Source organism: Panthera pardus, unplaced genomic scaffold, assembly GCF_024362965.1.
Source record: "Panthera pardus isolate Hobbes unplaced genomic scaffold, ASM2436296v1 HiC_scaffold_7, whole genome shotgun sequence".
Taxonomy (NCBI): Eukaryota; Metazoa; Chordata; class Mammalia; order Carnivora; family Felidae; genus Panthera; species Panthera pardus.
Genome location: NW_026527002.1, coordinates 37,933,004 through 37,952,218, shown reverse-complemented (window position 1 = coordinate 37,952,218; position 19,215 = coordinate 37,933,004). Strand labels below are relative to the sequence as shown.

At 39.6% G+C, this 19,215-nt stretch overlaps 1 protein-coding gene across 1 annotated transcript in view; it reads right to left on the bottom strand.

Moving 5' to 3' along the window:
* The window catches only part of LRRC69 (leucine rich repeat containing 69), a gene marked incomplete at its 5' end in the record, with an annotated part of 78,377 nt that overhangs the window by 57,635 nt on the left and 1,527 nt on the right, over positions 1-19,215 (bottom strand). The window contains 2 exons of the mRNA XM_019453189.2: positions 2,581-2,653; positions 6,510-6,636. Of these exons, the coding sequence (XP_019308734.1) occupies positions 2,581-2,653; positions 6,510-6,636 (200 nt within the window). The remainder of the gene's footprint in view (positions 1-2,580; positions 2,654-6,509; positions 6,637-19,215) is intronic.

Genomic DNA, 19,215 nt, shown 5'->3' with positions numbered 1-19,215 from the left:
TGGCAGTTTAGAGAACTCTGGTTATGGAGAGACCATGAGGGAGGAGAAAAGGCAAGAAGTAGACTTTGTCTTAAGGTCTACTTAAGGCAAGGTAAAGAGGCTGAAAAGAAAGGAATGAAGGGAGTGCGAATTTCTCAGTAAAATAAGGTTCAAAGTCATTTGCAGAGAGGATATAGAGTCAAAAATGGACGACCTAGTGTTAAAAGAGTGAAAATGTGTGGAGTAGGTCCTGTGGAGAAAGGGACAAGGAATTTTCTTCATTAATCATTGTTATAATCACTATTTTAATTGATTCTACTCTGAATTAATATTATGGCAGTTGGCTTTTCATTTTGTCATTATTTCAAGGCACTAAGCTGGGCTCAGAGGCTACTGTAAATTAGTCGTCACTCATTGGTTGAAAAAGAGCAGAAGAGAAAACAAGGAATGGCCATGTTGCCATTTCCAGGAGCAGGGAGACCTTCCCTACTCTTCCAAGAGAAAACCACAGGAGGTACACTTGCAGCTTCTCCCTGCCCTCTTCCTCTCCAGTGGGCCAAAGAATAATTTCACTGACTGGCGAGTTTGGAGGAAGAACTGAGCCTACCGGTTTCGTCTCTTCCTTTCTCCCTCTTTCTTTCAGAGACATTCTGTTCCCAGGATGCCCCACGTTCTCGTTTTCCTTCTGTGGTTGTGCCACTCTGCCCATATAGAGTTGTTTGGGGGCAAAACTCTAACCTGTCCAGGTTCCACTCCAAATCCATAAACCATTACTCTGTAGTTTAAGTAAGCCAACAAACAGAACGTTCCCCCTCCCAGGTTCTAAACAAATTGAGAAATGAGACACGAGATTCAGAACGAAGGTAATCACACATCAGCATAGAGCTTCCATGAACATTCTCAGACTTCCTACCAGCCCTCCACTGAATTTAGCCACACCCATCCAGTCACAGCCTTTCCTCCTAAGGCAGCTGCTTACTTGATGGCAGAGTAAAAAGAGGATGCTGAGCCATGTATGCTCAATGCTTTTCCCAAATTCACCACTAAGTCAATCTTCCGTCTAAAAAGGAATGAATGGGAGGAACAGAAGGGAAAATAAAAATAACAACCAATAATAATAAAAGTTGGCATCCACGGAGCAATTTACTACGTCCCAGGCTCAACTCTAAATATTTTTGGTTAATTAGAATATTTAACTGTCAAGACTACCTTATGAACAGGCACTATTATTGTTCTCCTGTTTCAGTTGCAGACACTAAGGCATGGGAAGGCGAAGAAACTTTCCCAAGGTCAGAAAATGGAAATACTGCTTGAGGAGGTGACCAATCAGTTTACATAAAGGACACAGCCAGAATACAGACAATCCAGAATTATCTATAAAATAGCATCGACCTATATATTTTGTAACCCTACTTTCTTCAGTAAAAGCTTTCATTTCATTGCAGTTTCTAACATATCGCTATAGATTTATATAGTTCTTTGAATACGATACTTAGTACTCCAAACAGAGCTAAGCTGAATTGTGAAATCAGAATACATTATAGCTGCAAAGGTTCTGAAGTTCATCTGCTCAAAATTTTTCCTTTAGAGGTAAGAAAGCTAAGGTACAGTTAAATTACTCGCCCAAAGTCATAAGGCTAGTTGCACAAAGATATGACCTAGTCCACCAGATCTTCCCTTTTTTCGTTGTATCATTGATACACAAATCCATTGAGAAGCTGAATAAATGAAGGAGCAAAAGGACAGCTATTGGCATTTTCATCATTATGTTCCTTTTCTTCAGAAAGTAGAACACTTAAAACTTTTTTCTAGTTACTCTGACTAGAAACATTACTTTCTCTGTGAAAATCTCTCTGGGAAGCATAATATATTGGCTAGAGGTATAGACAAGTGAATTGGAATAGACTTTAGGGGCGGCAAAAATCCCTTTGTTAAAGACTGTTCATAGTTTTGTATCCTTCAAAAATCTGGATGCTCTTATGTTGTAACACATCTGTTTCTATTCAACAGGCAATAAAGAGAATCTCCAAAGTCAAGTAAACTCAAGCAGGGTTTTTTTCTCCATCTGTCGGAGGAAAAGCCCAAGAGAGCATTTTGCCTGCAGAAGGACAAGGCCCTCAGCTGGCTCCAGAAAGCCACTGTAACGGCAGCCCATCTGTGCAGATGTGCAGCATTTTGTTGCTGTTAATGATAATAAAATGTGGGGTTTTTTAATAAAAATGATTATCTTGATTTTCAACACCTTGCTTTTCTATTACCTTTTCTATCAAGCTGAAAATGTTTTCCAATATTTATATGAAGTAAAATTTCAAGTCCCCAGTCCCATATCAGGGCAGACTGCAAGAACCCCAGAGTTAGGAAATTAATATTACAATCAACTTTAGAACTTTAATGTTTCGAACCCTCACCCTTACACCAAGACCACCAAGTTATGCTATTTCTCATTTCCCTCAAGTGTTCAAAGAATCACCTGCTTAAAATTTTAATCACCTGCTTAAAATTAAAACCCCACAAGGACTTGAGGCCACTGAGGCACAACAGATGACCAGGGTGGGGCTGGGGAAGGGCTGTTTAACCAAGTCTCACTATAAACAAAATTACCTGCTGATTTCTTGAGGAATCCATGCCAGCTCATTGTTGTTCAGATTAAGCAGAATCAAATTCTGTAAGCCATCTGTCAGAAAATTTTAATCACGTTAGCCATCTCTTACAAAATAACTTGCAGCCACTTTTCTATATACCGTTGTTTTCCTTCTGGTTTCTTGCCTTGGCTAAGGCTCTTGGGGTTCCTGGTGACAGATACCCTCTTAAACTAGCTTCAGCTAAAAAGGGGGGAATTTATCACATCTTCTTCATCCATTCATCTGTTGCTGGGCAACTGGTCTCTTCCCGTACTTTGGCTATTATTGATAGCACCGCTACAAACATTGGGGTGCGCATGCCCCTTAGAAACAGCACCCCTGTATCCTTTGGAGAAATAAAGGTTATGCTTTAGTTTCAACTCACAAGGGTTGTCCTATAAATGCTTGTTGAGTGAATGAATCATTCCAAAGGTTCCTCCTTACAGGCCACACTCACCCGTCCATCAGCAAGACTTGGGGAGAGCAGTCAAATGGGGGGGGGGGGGGGTGCCACCCCCCACCCCTTCCCCCTGCAGCGGCCGGGCTGGAGTGCCCGAGTCGCACGGGCAGTGCGCAGAGCGGCCTCCCAGACCTCCGGCGACTGTGCAGGCACGTGTGCGCATTCATACAGGCACGCGTACCTCAGTCTCTCCGCACATGCGCACGCCCGTCCGGCCCGTTCTGCGCCCCCACCCCCCCGCAGCCCCGCCGCTGCACGTGACCGCCGGGGGGCGGCTCAGGGTGGCGCTCTCTTTGGGGCTGCGCCCGTGAACCTGCCCGGTGAGGAGGACCGGAAGTGGGCGTACCGTGTGCACAAGTGCCCACGGAGCTCCAGGGCCAGCGTGTCCTTGAAGCGGGGAGGAGTCGACGTGCGCTAGCACGTGGCGGGAGTACTCCCGGATATTCTTCGCCCTGGGCCGGAAGAGGCTGACGCATTCTCTGTCGCATTTCCTGGGGGCTGCGTCCTCCTCGGCCACCAGCCTCTCTGCACTGAGCTCAAGGCCAGATGGACGGACTGGGGGCCTTCGCACTTGTCCTCCTTGCCGGCTCGTTGAACCGACAGCACTGCGTGTCCACGCAGCGTATCAGGCGCACCTCCCCGGCGCAGAATTCTCAGATGGCGCTGTCCTGCAGGCCGGCCAGTGGGAAAATTTCCAGGTATGCAGCTTGCCAGCCTCTCATTGAGGCCCATCTTCCCAGGCAGCACCACCAGGCCCTTGAACTCCACATCTGTGACTCCAGATGTGGTGCACGGTGGCTCCAGGTACGTCTCCGCGGTAAGCTTCTCCCTTTTGGGCTTGGCTTTGAACTTCTCTGAGAACCAGGCCACGGCTGTTCCTGCCTCCCAATACACTGGGCCCTCAGCCCTCGGGATGGGGGATGAGGGGTATATCATATTAATATAAATATATGTGTATATATACATAACCTGTATGTAGTGCTATGTAATTATAGGCTCATATAGATATGTTTGGTTGTGTATGTATATACATAGGCCTTTGGTTGCTCTTGGTAATCACAGAAATGATCATGCCAGGGTTTCTTGGGCTTCTCATGCTTCTTCTGAACCATTGAACCAGGTTGTGATGTCCAAAGACACCATACCACGCTGTAGGCTAATGCTGTCTTTCCCAGGAGCTGCTCAAAGTCTGGGGGGATATACTCTCCGGGAGTCTCTGCAGAACGTAGAGTTTTATTTCTCATTACAGCTTCTCTCAGCTTCACATTCATATTGTCTCTCGCTACTCCTTTCTTTGCCCCATTCCCCAGGCTTTTCTTTTGAACAGATTTTCTCTAATTTTCCCTATATCGATAGCCATCCTACAGCTCCTGCGTTTGTATGTTCACAGACAGGGTAGACAGTTCTTGAACTGAAATGCCTGCAGGAGCTGAGAAGTTAACTGAAACGGTAGTAGTGGCCCTGGCCAGAGTGTAACTGGCAGGAGTGTGCTGAACTGGTGAGCACCGGCCTTATCTAACAGGCCAGCTGCCATTCAGCCAGCCCCTGGCCATTGCTATCATGTAGGAATATGCTTCCAGTATTGCCTTGTCTTTCTTTCTTAAAACAAGCGGATGAAAAAGATCCAGAGAACCAGATTTTTTTCTTTTTGTGAACTCTTTTGATTTGCAAGTTTTGGTACCCTAATTCACATTTTTTAAAAGGCAGTCAAAATAGAACCAACTTATTGGTGAACCAGTTTCAGCCCACAGGCCACCAGTTTGCAACCTCTGCCTTAGTTCATATGATTAGCTCAGACCGATTAAACTGTTTTGGATTCTATCATAATTCCCAAGAAAGAGACAAATACTGGCCCACCATGGGACACAAATCTAGCTCTGGCCCAGCCCCTGGTCTGGTGAGGGGGGACAGAGTCATGTAATACATGCCAGATAATGCTCAACTACCTGACACAAAACTGCTTCTGCCCTTGGTTAATAAGAACATGCCATAGAACATAATTTCTGCCACTCACATGGGATTTCCAAAGTTCAACAGCCCAAAGCCAAGAAATCCAGAGACTACTATACAGAGATTACATATATTTTATAAACCTCAAATTTATGGGCACACAAAACAAAATTTTTCTTTAAGAAAGCCTTAAATTAGCATCAATTAGGTTGCGTAATATTATTTATATGTATCAGGTTTTGCCCATGTTTGTCCCCAAAGTAGAGTTTGTAAAATAGTTCATAAAATTCTCTGCTTGTTTTCATGCCCTTAATTTTTTCGCATGTAAACTGTTTTCTTCCTAAGTAGATTGTAATTGAACCCTGAATCAATGGCTTTGCATATATAATGTGCATGAACATTAATAAGTGTTTGTTACTGTTCTTATTTTGAAAAAAAAATATTTCTCCAAGATACATGATTTAAGATCTTAAAGTAAAAAGATGGTACCAGAGTCTATTAGTGCTATTTGCCAAATATACCCCTAATTTCGCCCCCCCCAATCATATCCTTAGTAAATGCTGCTTAATGATGACAGGGATTATATATAGCACCCACATCTCAAAAGTCCACAGAACCTTATAAATTTCATAACATAGCTTTAGTTTTATTAGTAGGGTCAAAGCCTTACAATGACAAAGTGTTGTACATGAGTATATGAAGCTATAAAAATCACCTAGATCTCTTTGTCATATGTTTTGTCTTTAAGCCCACTCTACCTGTATTCAATTGGAAGAGTCTCCTATTGAATGGAGAAGTTATAGTTTGAAAGGAAACACCAAAAAAAAAAAATGCCAATTATTGGATCTCATATTTTTTCTTTAAAGTCCTCCTCAAATTGATTTCAATCTTAACATCTTGATCAAAGATTGTAGCTTAAAATTGAGACAAAATAAAAAGTGTAAAAAATAAGGAGAACTTTTTTTTTTAAATTTTTTTTTTTAACGTTTATTTATTTTTCAGACAGAGAGAGACACAGCATGAACAGGGGAGGGGCAGAGAGAGAGGGAGACACAGAATCAGAAGCAGGCTCCAGGCTCTGAGCCATCAGCCCAGAGCCTGACGCAGGGCTCGAACTCACGGACCGTGAGATCGTGACCTGAGCTGAAGTCGGACGCTTAACCGACTGAGCCACCCAGGCGCCCAAGGAGAACTTTTTTTGATTTGATTTTCAACTAGTCTCCTCTTAGGTACAGAGAAAGGGTGCCCAGATTCAAGAGTCAAAATATACACTGATTCTGAAAACGGGATATTCATTAATCTAATACTAACTTCTTTTCTTAGATCCACCTAGTACAATAGTTGAAAAAAAAGTCCCAAGAATTCCTTAATTTCAAGAGCAATGTGTAAATAACTCCAACAAAAAATTATTAAAAGGTAAAATTTTTTACTTTTGCATTTGTTCAATATAAGGATATTAAGTTTGGCCTTATAATATTGCTCTTCTATGACTAACTTACCACATGCTCCAGATGCAAATTTACAAATCTTATTTCCAAATAAATGAAGCTTCTTCAGGGATGTAAGGTATTTCATCTCTTCTGGAATTTCTTCTAAAAGATTATTTCCCAGATTTAGTACTGTCAACTGTAAACATACATAAGTTTAATGAATTCATGTATTATTCACCTTCAAAGAAAAGACCCTGAATAGTCAGAGCAACCTTGAAAAAGAAAAGCAAAGATAGAGGCATCACAGTTCCTGACTTTAACGTATATTGCAAAGCTGTAGTGATCAAGACGGTATGGTACTGGCACAAAAACAGACACATAGATCAATAGAACAGAATAGAAAACCCAGAAATGGACCCACAACCATAAGGTCAACTAATAATTAACAAAGCAGGAAAGAATATCCAATGGAAAGAAGACAGTCTCTTCAACAAATGGTGCTGGGAAAACTGGACAGCAACATGCAAAAGAAAAAAACTAGACCACATTCTTACACCATACACAAAAATAAATTCAAAGTGGATGAAAGACCTACATGTGAGACAGGAAACAATCAAAATCCTAGAGGAGTACACAGGCAGCAATCTCTTTGACCTCGGCCAGAGCAACTCCTTAATAGACATGTCTCCAGAGGCAAGGAAAATAAAAGTAAAAATAAACTATTGGGACTTCATCAAAATAAAAAGCTTCTGCACAGCAAAGTAAACAATCAACAAAACTAAAAGACAGCCTTCAGAATGGGAGAAGATATTTGTAAATGACATATCTGATAAAGGGTTAGTATCCAAAATATATAAATAATAAAACTCCACACCTAACAAACAAATATCCAGTTAAAAAATGGGCAGAAGACATTTTTTTCAAAGAAGACATCCAGATGGCTAATAGATACATGAAAAGGTGCTCAACATCAGTCATCATCAGGGAAATATGAATCAAAACTGCAATGAGATACCATCTCATACCTGTCAGAATGGCTAAAATTAGCAACACAGGAAACAACAGATGTTGGCAAGGATGCAGGGAGAGGGGAATCTGCACTGCTGGTGGGAATGCAAACTGGTGCAGCTACTCTGGAAAACAGTATGGAGGTTCCTCAAAAAGTTAAATATGGTACTACACTAAGACCCAGCAATTGCACTACTAAGTATTTATCCATAGTATGCAAAAATATTGATTCAAAAGGATGCACCCCAATGTTTATAGCAGCACTATCAATAATAGCCAATTATGGAAAGAGCCCAAATGTCCATCAACTGATGAATGGATAAAGAAGATGTGAGATATATATATATATATATATATAAATATAAATATATGGAATGGAATATCACTCAGCCATCAAAAAAAATGAAATCATGCCATTTTCAACAATGTGGATGGAGCCAGAGAATATTATGCTAAGCAAAATAAGTCAGAAAAAGACAAATACTGTAGGATTTCATTCATATGTGGAATTTAGGAAACAAAACAGATGAACATAGTGGGGAAAAAAGAGAGCGGCAAACCCATAAAGCAGACTTTTAGCTATAGAGAACAAATTAACATTTGCTGGAGGGGAGGTGAGCAGGGGGATGGGTTAAATGAGTGATGAGTATTGAAGAGGGTGCTTGTGATGAGCACTGGATGTGGTATCTAAGTGACGAATCACTAAATTCTAAACATGTAACTAATATTACACTGCATGTTAACTAGCTGGAATTGAAATAAATACTTGGAAGAAAAAAATTAAATTTAAAAAACAGTCTTTTGGGTATGTTGCATGAAAAATTGAAATGATAAGACACAAGAAACGTGCATGTCAGAGTAAAAATATTGGAATAGAAATGAGAAATGTTAGGAAGAATGTGCTGAAAATAATATAGTAATTCAAAACAAGGAAAGGCCAACTAAATTGACTGCTATGAAAAATAGCATCATTATTCTTGGTTATTGTTCTATAAAAAATTCTTTCTATTCAAAATTTATGTCTGACAATGCCTTACACATATGTGATACCTTACAATTTCAACATTAAAATTATTTTTATATATATTTTAAAAAGGACCTTTGTTGAGATTCATGTAACCTAAGAAAATGTCAGCATAATCTTAAACAATTATTTCACATACACATAAAATGAGCTTTATAACTAAAGTTTATTTAATCTTCATGTTCAAACATCTTACGTTAATTAAAGCACAATTTAATTTTTAATTAAACCACTGAACTTTATTAAAATTGTAATGCAAACCATTCCAAAGGCATTTAAAAACACAAATAATGATTCATTCGTAATTCACTTGAGCATCTCAAAGAGTATCCTAATATTGCGACCCACAGAATCAAAACCTTTAAAAAGTTGGCAAAGGATTTATCAAGATAAGTGTACTCTTAATCCCCTTTATCTGTTTCACCCCCCTCTTATCTTGTAGACTTATCTTGATGAGCACTGAGAAATATATAGAACTTAAATCAGTATATTGTACACCTGAAACTAATATAGCATTGTCTGTTCATTATACTTGAATTAAAAAAGAAAAAACTCGGCAAGGGGCTAATTTCTTGAAATTAGAAATATGACCCAGGATCTGAGATCCTCCTATCATATAATGACTGATTGGTGAGATGTAGGAAGAACCGCACATAAGAAAGAAAGATACTCCTTGATCTTCTAATCCAATATATCACTGATACAGGATTGGTCCCTAAAAAATTATAATTTTTTTTATTTGAGATCTAATTGTAATTCCCAAGATATAAAAAGAGTCTTTTCTTTCACTCCCAAACAGAATTTACCATTCATATTTCAGTACCAACTCCTGGTTTCAATACTAGCCTTCAGAGTTTTAATATTAAAAGGTATAAAAAAGGAATCACAGGAGTCTTTAGTCTTTTTTTTTAATTTTTTTTTTACATTTATTTATTTTTGAGAGAGCACAAGTGGGGGAGGGGCAGAGAGAGAGGGAGACACAGAATCCGAAGCAGGCTTCAGGCTCTGAGCCATGAGCACAGAGCCCGACGCGGGGCTCAAACTCACGAACCGTGAGATCATAACCTGAGCCGAAGTCGGACACTCAACCGACTGAGCCACCCAGGCGCCCCTCTTTTTTTTTTTAAAGTAAGTTCTACACCCAAGGTGGGGCTTGAACTGACGATACTGAGATCAAGAGTCACTTGCTCTACCAACTGAGCCAGACAGGTGCCCCAGAATCATGGGAGTCTTGACAAATTAATGACTTTAACATAAGACAAGAAAAATAAGAATTTTTAGGCAAATTATGGTTTATATTTCAATATCATCTGGTATTTGATACGGATGTATGTTAATGATTTAAAGTAATATAAAGCATAGTATATTTGCAATGAAATTCCATGTCCTGAGAATTCATGGAAAAGGTTTTGCTTTTATACCTGCCTTCCACTGAGAATGACCATCATATACCATCTTGAAGGCTTTATTCTTTTGTAAAGGTGAAGTTCAAATATATTCATGTAGCCATTCTAGTAGAAAGACTTAATCCAGAGTCTATGCTTATATTACTTTCCTATTGGACTATAACAAATTACCACAAACTTAGCGACTTAAAACAAGGCAAATTTATTATCAGATGAAATGAAATGGGTTTCACTGACCTAAAAACAAAGGGTTGACAGGGCTGCATTTCTTTCTGGAGAAAAGTAGACAGTTATAAATGCAAGTCTAGAATTCTCTGCAGTAGTCAAGACCAGAGGGTGAAATCTGAGCTTTTACCAGGTAAAAGGTATCATGTGGGATGGTAAGAGATCAGTGAGGATGAGGGTGTGAGGAGAGGATTGAGACTAGCAGAGGAGGAGAAGGAATGGCCAGTGAGGTAGACAGGGATGGTGCGACACCTACAGCGTCTGGTAGAGCAGATCTGCTTTATTGAGACAGTGTTCAGTCTTCAGGACCTGGATTTTTCCTATGGAGGACTTTCTCCTGCATCCTTCTGTGAAGAATTTCCTTTGGTTACTAGGAGACACTTTACCTGGAAATGCCTGGAAGGTTATGCCTCTACTCCATCCTCCTAAGGTGGCCTATATCCCATAATGGATGCAGGGATGTAACAGCCAGCCCCTTTGCCTCTGTGGCGCAAGGCATGTTCCAGAACTCTGATGGGATAAGGCTGAGGCTAAATTTCTCCTGAAATCACATCATAACCTTAATTCTTTCCCTGCCCTGTTCTGCTTCCTCACACTTTTACAGGTTTATTCTGAGATCACAGCCTCAATAAATGACAAAAATCTGTGACTTAGGTTCTCCAACATACGTGGTGTCACAGAAGCCAAGGGGAAAGAAAAGGAAAAGAAAGCTGTTTTTAAAAAGAAGATACAGGTCAGATCCCAAGGGAAAGTTAAGTAAAATAAAAGCATAGAAATAACCACAGGATTTAGCAACATGAAAATCATTAGTGGCCTTCGCAATAGGGGTGAAGTGTTGGGGAAGAAATGCTGATTGAAGTGGGCTATGGAGAAAATGTGAAAAAGTGAAGATAATGGGTAACAGACAATTCTTTTAAGAACTTTTGCTATAAAGGGATCTTAAAAACTTATCAGGGAGCTGTAGGGTTTGTTTCTTCAAAAATAAAAGATAGTATAGCTTATTGATATGCTGATGGAAATAATTCTGCAGAGAATGAGAAACTAATGATATAAGGAGAGGGATCATTGCAGGATCAAAATCTTTAGAAAGTGAAGGGCACCTGGTGGGCTCAGTTCGTAGAACATACGATTCTTGATCTCAGGATGGTGAGTTCAAGCCCCACATTGGGTGTGGAGCCTACTTTAAAAAAAAAATCCTTTAGAAAATGAAAAAGGATGTGATCCAGAGTACATGTGGGTCCTGGCCCTGCATAAGAGTAAGGACTCTTCACCAAGGTTGTATGAAGGAAGGTGGAGAAGGTACATGCAGATCAGGGCCATGGATGGATTGGGTGATAAAATAGGAGGGAGTTCCTGACTGACAGTATCTATTTTTTCAATGAAATATGAAACAAAACCATCTGCTTGGAGGAGGAGATGTAATGAGGTTTGAGGAAATGTAATTTTGAAGAGCAATCTGAGCAAATGTGGTAGGGTAGCTGAAAATCACAGCTGGTTTTCTGATTGAACAGCTCCAAAGATGATATAAAATGGATAGATGACCCAGGAAAAGTCACCTGCTTTGGAGGACACATTAAATACATGGCCGTTTGGCTAGAAAAGGCTACCGTGTGAAATTCTGAGCTCCACACCAAAACTGTGACATGAAAACCTCAAGATTTAAAGGATTCCAGTGTTAACATTAAGATGGAGTGAATGGAACTGGAATTATTCCTGATAGAATAGGGTAACTAAAAGATTTGGTTATGACCTTTAAATTCATAAAGGTATCTGAAAGACTGTGGGGTTACACTCTGTCATCAGAACAAATATGTCAGAAGTTCAGCCTAGATTACATAAATTATACAGAAGTTCCAGAGACACTATAACAGGACTGAATTACCTGTGACAAACACCTCAAGACCCAACCTAAATGCTCTATTAACTCAATCATATTTATTATGTGTCTATTATGTGCGTGGTGTTTTGAGTGCTAGAGTGACAAGGACACCCACGGTCCCTCTCTCATAGTGCTTATATGTTGGGAAGCAAGACAGGCAACAAATAAGTAAACAAGTAATTTCTGTTAGTGTTAAGGGCTTCATATAAAGGAAAGAAAACAGGATAATGGGTTGGAAAGTACTCAAGGCCAGATTGGGTCATAAGAGAAGACTTCCCTGAGAAGGTGATGTTTGAGCCGAGCTAACTGGGATTTCTTGACAAGTTGTTTGAGGTGAGGTATTTGAGATACCTTGACAAGGCTGTTCCAAATGGTATTCAATTCACAAAGGGTTTCAAAAATACCAGGCACCCAGGGGTGCCTGGGTGGCTCAGTCAGTTAAGCGCCGACTTTGGCTGAGGTCATGATCCCTTTTCAATGACGTTTTCAGGGAAGAGAAAAATGTTGGCCACAGAATAATGACTTTCTGTTAAATTGTCAATTTTGTTGGGAAAAAAATTTTTATTGTTTCTAGTGATAATGTGTTTCAGGATTCTGTTTCCATTAAACTATCACTATACCTTAGTTCTCCAATTATTGTAATAGGTTTCTGTATTTACTGGTCCCCCTTGGCATAAACCATCTTCTCCAGGAAGCCACCTTCCTTTTGTAGTTTTATAGCACTGTGTGCTTGCTTGCTTGCTTTCTTGTTTTTAATTTTTTTTAATGTTTATTTATTTTTGAGAGAGACAGAGAGGGAGAGACAGAGGGTGAGCAGGGGAGGGGCAGAGAGAGACAGAGACACAGAATTCAAGGCAGGCTCCCGGCTCCATGCTGTCAGCACAGAGCCCAACACGAGACTCAAACTCATGAGCCATGAGATCATGACCTGAGCCAAAGTCAGAAATTTAACTGACTGAGCCACCAAGGCACCCCAAGCACTACGTGCTTTCTATGACCAATTATTATCTTCTGCTCTGTGTTGTAGTGATTCATGTATATGTTATACCTTTACTATTAAGTTGGAAATTTTGCAATGACAGGGTCTCTTTGTGTTCATCTAGCATCCAAAGAACAGTGTCTGAAATAGAATAGCTTCTCAATAAACATTAGTTGAATGCTGCCTGCTTAGATCATTTCTGCAAGCTAATGGTTCATACTGTGGGTGGAATACTCATATGGCTCTATATCATTTTTTTTTTTATTTCAAAATCAAGTATCTGTTGAGCTCAATCCGCTCCAATCTTCCCATCTTGGTTTACTTTCTTCTAAGGGGTTGCCTGCTTTCCTTATTCTAGCCATCTGCTCATTTTCACTAGCCCCTATACTCATTTCAATGCAAGACCTATCATATGTATGCCTAGAACTTACACCAGGAAACTTCTCCTAACATTTAATTATACTGTGCTTGTAGCTATTAATTACCACTGGAGAACTTTGTGCTATTTATTGTGTCTTTCAACTGTTTATTTGATGTTTAAAATGCTATCTATGACTACTTGGATAAAAACATTTTTAGAAGTGTAAAAAAACAGTTCAAATGTCCATTTTATCTGGACATCTTTTTGAACTAAATCATGCTTGATGATACCACTTTGGAATAAGCTGTTCGATCACTTGCCTATAACATGTATATGTATATGTATATGCTTGATCTAGTATGTGATTATTAATCCTTAAATTCCTTAAGGACAGTGAATGTTCCCATTTGCTATACCTAAGTAGTGCATAATATAATGTCAAGTTCTGTAAGCTCTTTAATAAAAATAATGTAACCAAATTAATGAGAGAAGACTAACAGAATTTTTACATTTTTTACTAGCGTGTATATGGCCAAGGCCTATCAGGGAGGGTGGCATTATGGCTCACTCTGCTAATTCTTATAAATGCTTTTTTTTTTTTTTAAAGGAATCTGTGGCATCTTTAAAACCACAGTTTAACACAATTGCCAAATGCTTCTTCTAAGTCCAGCTATTTCTGAAAGAATTTGTTTATTTGAATAAGTTTACAGATTTCAAAACTATTATTTAATTTCACAGAAACTTCTTAGTACGCAATGTCAGATTTCCCAAAACAATTGTAATTTCATTGGAAAGAGAGGCAAAAGTTCTAAGGTCCAGCATGGCATCTAATCTCTAGAGATCCCTACAACCTTTAAGCCCTGTCCCCTTAGAGCCCAGGGTTAAATCCAGTGTCATGGAATGGGCAAGTCCTATTCACTCAGTATAAGAAGGGCTCTCTGATTAGCATTTATACTAAAATCATTAACAAAGAATTACCTGTTAGCATCCTGTCAGAAGCTTCTTAAGGAAAGAATACAGAGGAAACAGACAAGAGTTTCAAACTATCGAAAAGGGGAATTACAGCACAAAACTGACATTCAATTAAAAATGTAAAACCTGAAGTATTTGGAAGAATGGAGCGTTTGGATATCTGAGGGTAGGGGCTAAAATTTTCTAAGTAACCAGTAGGGTAAGGCATTCTATACAAGGTAATGTTAATACCTTATATTTAGGTACCTTTGGGGTAGGAGCTAAAACTTTCTAAGTAACCAGTATGAAGGCACTCTATACAAGGTAATGTTAATAGCAACCTTAGGCACTAAGAATAATGAAGCGTGTTTTAGAGATGAGACAAGCAGGGCACAGAGATAATGTGAGTTGTTTCACATCACCCAGCCAGCAAGTGAGAGAAGAGGCTTAGTCTCTTCTAGAGGCTGACTGCTTCCAGCAGAGGATGCTGAAGTTCCAGAAAGGGTGTAAGAGGCTTAACACAGGCTTGGGCAAAGAAGCAGATGCAAAGGAAGAGTAAAGAAACTTGGAGAGAAGGAACTCCTAGGTGCCTCTGTACCTGGACAGATACAGGAAAGCAGGATAATCAATCTCTGTTTGATAGAAAAGCCAGGCTTAGAAAACAGAGGCCTTACCTATTGAGGGAAGAAGAAGAGATTTCCAGTGGATAAGGACAGAAGAAAGGATAGCACTGCTGACCAACAGGACAGATGACATCAGCTCCCTCTGTTCTACTAAGCTTAGAGAGTGAGACGCAGAACACCCAAGGAGGGAGAGAGGCGAGTCCTTGCTTGTGCCATCCCTCCTGTGTCCCTCTGCATAACCCATCCTCCAGGTCTTAACTCCGTTGCACTTCTCAGGACCACCTTCTCTTAATTTTCTAACTAGAGATGCTCCTAGCACAGTATAATTCTCCCTCATGGGACTTTTCACAATAGTAATTTTACATCTGTCTGTATAAACAGACCTGAGAATTGGGACACATGAGTGTTTTTATTCCTTTCTCTGTTGCCCAAATCCAGCACGATGCCTCATCCACTGCAGGCACACATAACTATTTGCTGAACATCGGAAGGAAGGACAGATAGAAGGAAGCAAGCTAGTAAGCGAGGGAGGAAGGGTCGGAGGCAGAAAGGAAGTTGATTGTGTTAGGGGTCATCAAGGAGGACAGTGAAAATAGAAAAAGGAGAGACCAGGACCACAATAACAAATTTACAAACTACCCAACTCTGCTTAGGGTTGGCCTTATTTACTGTCAATTGTTTATGGTCAAATAAGAAACTGGTAGACTGTATCTTTGTTCTGGGCAGCCACACACGTGAGCCTCATAAAGGAGTATTACTGTACTGCCATTGGACCTTATGATGCATGTCAACACTGCTACACACAATTAGAGATGATGGCTATTTGTTTCTCTGGGGATTTTGAAACTATGACTGATTTACCTATGAGGGAACTTTGTTCCTAGATGATGCCATAATTATGGTAACACTGTGTTTGGTTAAGCTGAACTCTGAAAATGGCTTCCATCCCATTCCACTCAAGTCTACATTGTATGGTTTACTAGGTGCCAGGCACTAGGAACAAGACAAGGTCACCACCCTCAAGAGTTATAAAATGCTTCTTTGAAAATTGTTGATATGCCAGCACTTCATCAGTCACAGACCAAATGCATTCATCATAAATTATAGGGCATCAACTCGTATTTTTCATGTCATTAGAAGTGATTAAAATTTTCCAGTTTCACTAGTCAAATAAGCAAAGAAAGAAGAAATACGATCTATATTTTCTAAAGAAACTCCTCCCACTTTACCCTTGTTACCAGTTACACTATAATGGTAATACTAATTATGATAGCAACTATAACTTATTTGAAAAGTTCCTATGTACCAGGCCTTGAGCTTCACATATGTTAACATTCAACTTAATCCTCAAACAAGGAGATAGGGTCCATGTGTTTTTCACATTTATATCCTTGGAACCAGCACAGACACAAGAAGATGAATGGTAAATATTTGTTAAACAAACGCATACGTAAACAAATGGAAAGTGGGGACAATCCATGTAGCATTCAAACCTGCAATTTTTAGGCAACCCAGTTTTTGTTTACAGAAACTACAAATTGAACACCACACCCTGGTAAATTTCACACTAAATATATAAATAATGAACCTGGACAGCTGAAAGCAACCTTGAAAGAGACCTCATTTTATAGATGTAGTCACTGATTGAGTGACCTCAACAAGTGACTTAACCTCTTACCAAACCATACATGTTATTTAACAATATGAGGATACTAACTTCCTTGAAGAGGAACGGAATTCCTAGCGTTGTGCCTGGCTCTCAAGAAATGATTTATGTTGTTATTCTATTCGATAGCATTTTATGGGTGCTGAAATTTAAAAGTATTATTTTTGTTTCAGGAACTTAAAAAATATCAAGACTATTTTCATGTTTTTTATTTTGTAGAAAATATGACCAAAAATCAGAATACTGGGGCAAAGTGGACTTCCTATGATGATAAAATAAAAAGGCTAGTCCAAAAAGCAAGCACGGTATAGACCCCCTCAAAAAGTGGTAGGGAGATACTTTCAATAATTACTAATAAAAGGTAGGCTCTGAAGCAATACAAGAAAGAGTTCAAACTAACTTTTGAAAAATACATTCAGGGGTTTTGTAGAAAATGGTTAGAAGAAAAATTCTGATCTTAGAACTGTGACATACATATCACCAGGTTATAAAGATCACAAGGACACTTTGTGGCTTAGATCATTCCTCAACGTTTGGGCTTGAATTCCACGACATGCCCTGCCTGCCTTCTCTGCTGTGTTCTTCTCCTTAGCACTGATCATTGCCTCACGTCCTGTTTGTTTTGCTTGTTTGTTTCTTACAGCCCTTCTCGTTGGAACGGAAGCTCCATGAAGGCAGGGGTTTTCACCTATTGCTGAATCACCAGTTCCAAACACCTGACACACAGATGGTGCTCAATACTTCTGCATGGACTGAGTAAATGAAGGCAGAAATTGAGACCCACGGGGATTAAGCTCCTTTTATTTAGCCGGTAAGTGGCTGCACCAGTTAAGATATCCAAGGCTCCCAAATGCTCCTCCAGGGCCAGCAGCCCCTCTTACCTCTCTTCTTTTCAGAAACTATCGTCTGTCCTTGCCGTTAGAAATCGTGGGAATAACTATGCAGTATTTCTGAACCGTATGAACAATCTATATCTTTGGAAGGTATCTAGCACATTTTATTCGAGCTACTTCTAGAACTCCCATTATAAAGGGGAGATTGAAGGGTGCCTGGGTAGCTTAGTTGGTTGAGCGTCTGACTCTTGGTTTCAGCTGGGGTCATGGTCTCAGGGTTCATGGGTTTGAGCCCACATTGGGCTCCTGTGCTGGCAGCTTGAAGCCTGCTTAAGGTCCTCTCTCCCTCTCTCAGCCCCTCCCCCACTCGCTCACTCATACAGGTGCATGTGCTCTTGCTCTCAAGTAAATAAATAAATAAACTTAAGAGAAATAAAGGAGAGATTGATTTTTTTCAAAATTCCACAACCGTGGAGACTCAATCTGAGAAAACTGCTAACTCATGAATAGCTAAACAATGGCGTTAGCCTGAATCTGACTTGTATAGTGCTTTAAAGGTTGACTGCAATAGGGGCGCCTGGGCGGTTCAGTTAAGCACCCAACTCTTGATTTCAGCTCAGGTCATGATCAGTAAGGAAGTAAATAAATAAATAAACAAACAAACTTAAAAAAAAAAAAAAGAAATACAAAGGAGACCACAAGAAACCTAATTTCTAAGGACTGAGTTTTGCCAGCTCCCTATTTAAGGAAATTGTGAGTTAACAGAAGTCAAAATTTTAGAGGCTGTCATAAATAAAAGCATAAGGAGATAAGTACTGGGAGAGCCACAAGAAGACAAAGTAATGATAATCAGACCCAGGCTTTTTTTTCCTGAGGAAATGTATTTTACAGTCTGTAATTTTTGACTAAACAACTACTAAGCAAACATGAAGGAAGAATACATGTTTTCAGATACACAAGAGTTCAAAAAATTAAACTACCACATACCCAGACTCGGATGGTATCTGCAGACTTAAGTTCTACAAAATAACAAAGGAAACCAAGAAAGAGGAACATATGGGCCACAGGACACAGTGGGTCCAATTCAGGAGAACCACAAAGGGATGCCCTAGACTGACAGTATCCAGTGAACCTGTGTAGTAATCAGCTTAGACTGGGGCAGGAGAATGGAGGCTCCTGGAGGGAAGACACTCAAGGAAAAAGCATATTTAATAAAATATGCAACATAATCAAGTTTGAAAGAAAATGAGGCCACAACAAAGGCAAAAGACACAAGAATGAAAGAAAGGCAATTGGAAACTCCAAGGGAGCAAAAATGGTATATGAGGAAGAAGATATCCTAATACATTAATTGATTCTGTGTGAATGATATTTAATTATTAATGACACATATTTTAGAAGTTTAGAATTCTCCAAGAGACAGAGATTTAACCACAGTTAACTGACTATATTGTAAACGCTCTACATGTTATCAAAGTAACAAGTTTAGGGGCACCTGGATGACTCAGTCAGTTAAACATCTGACTCTTGATTTTGGCTCAGGTCATGGTTTATGAGTTCGAGCCCCACATTGGGCTCTGTGCTAACAGTGAGGAGCCTGCTTGGGATTCCCTCTCTCCCCCTACCCCACTTGCTCTCTCTCTCTCAAAATAAATAAATAAACCTTAAAAAAATTTTTAAAGTAACAAGTTTAAAATTTTTGGTGGGGAAGAGGGAAGGAGAGCTGACGATGGAGTAGAGATGCTAACATTGTCATCTTACAAAGTGGGGACTAAAAAGAGACTGTAGTTGGGAAAAGCAGAAATGAAGGTGCAGTAATA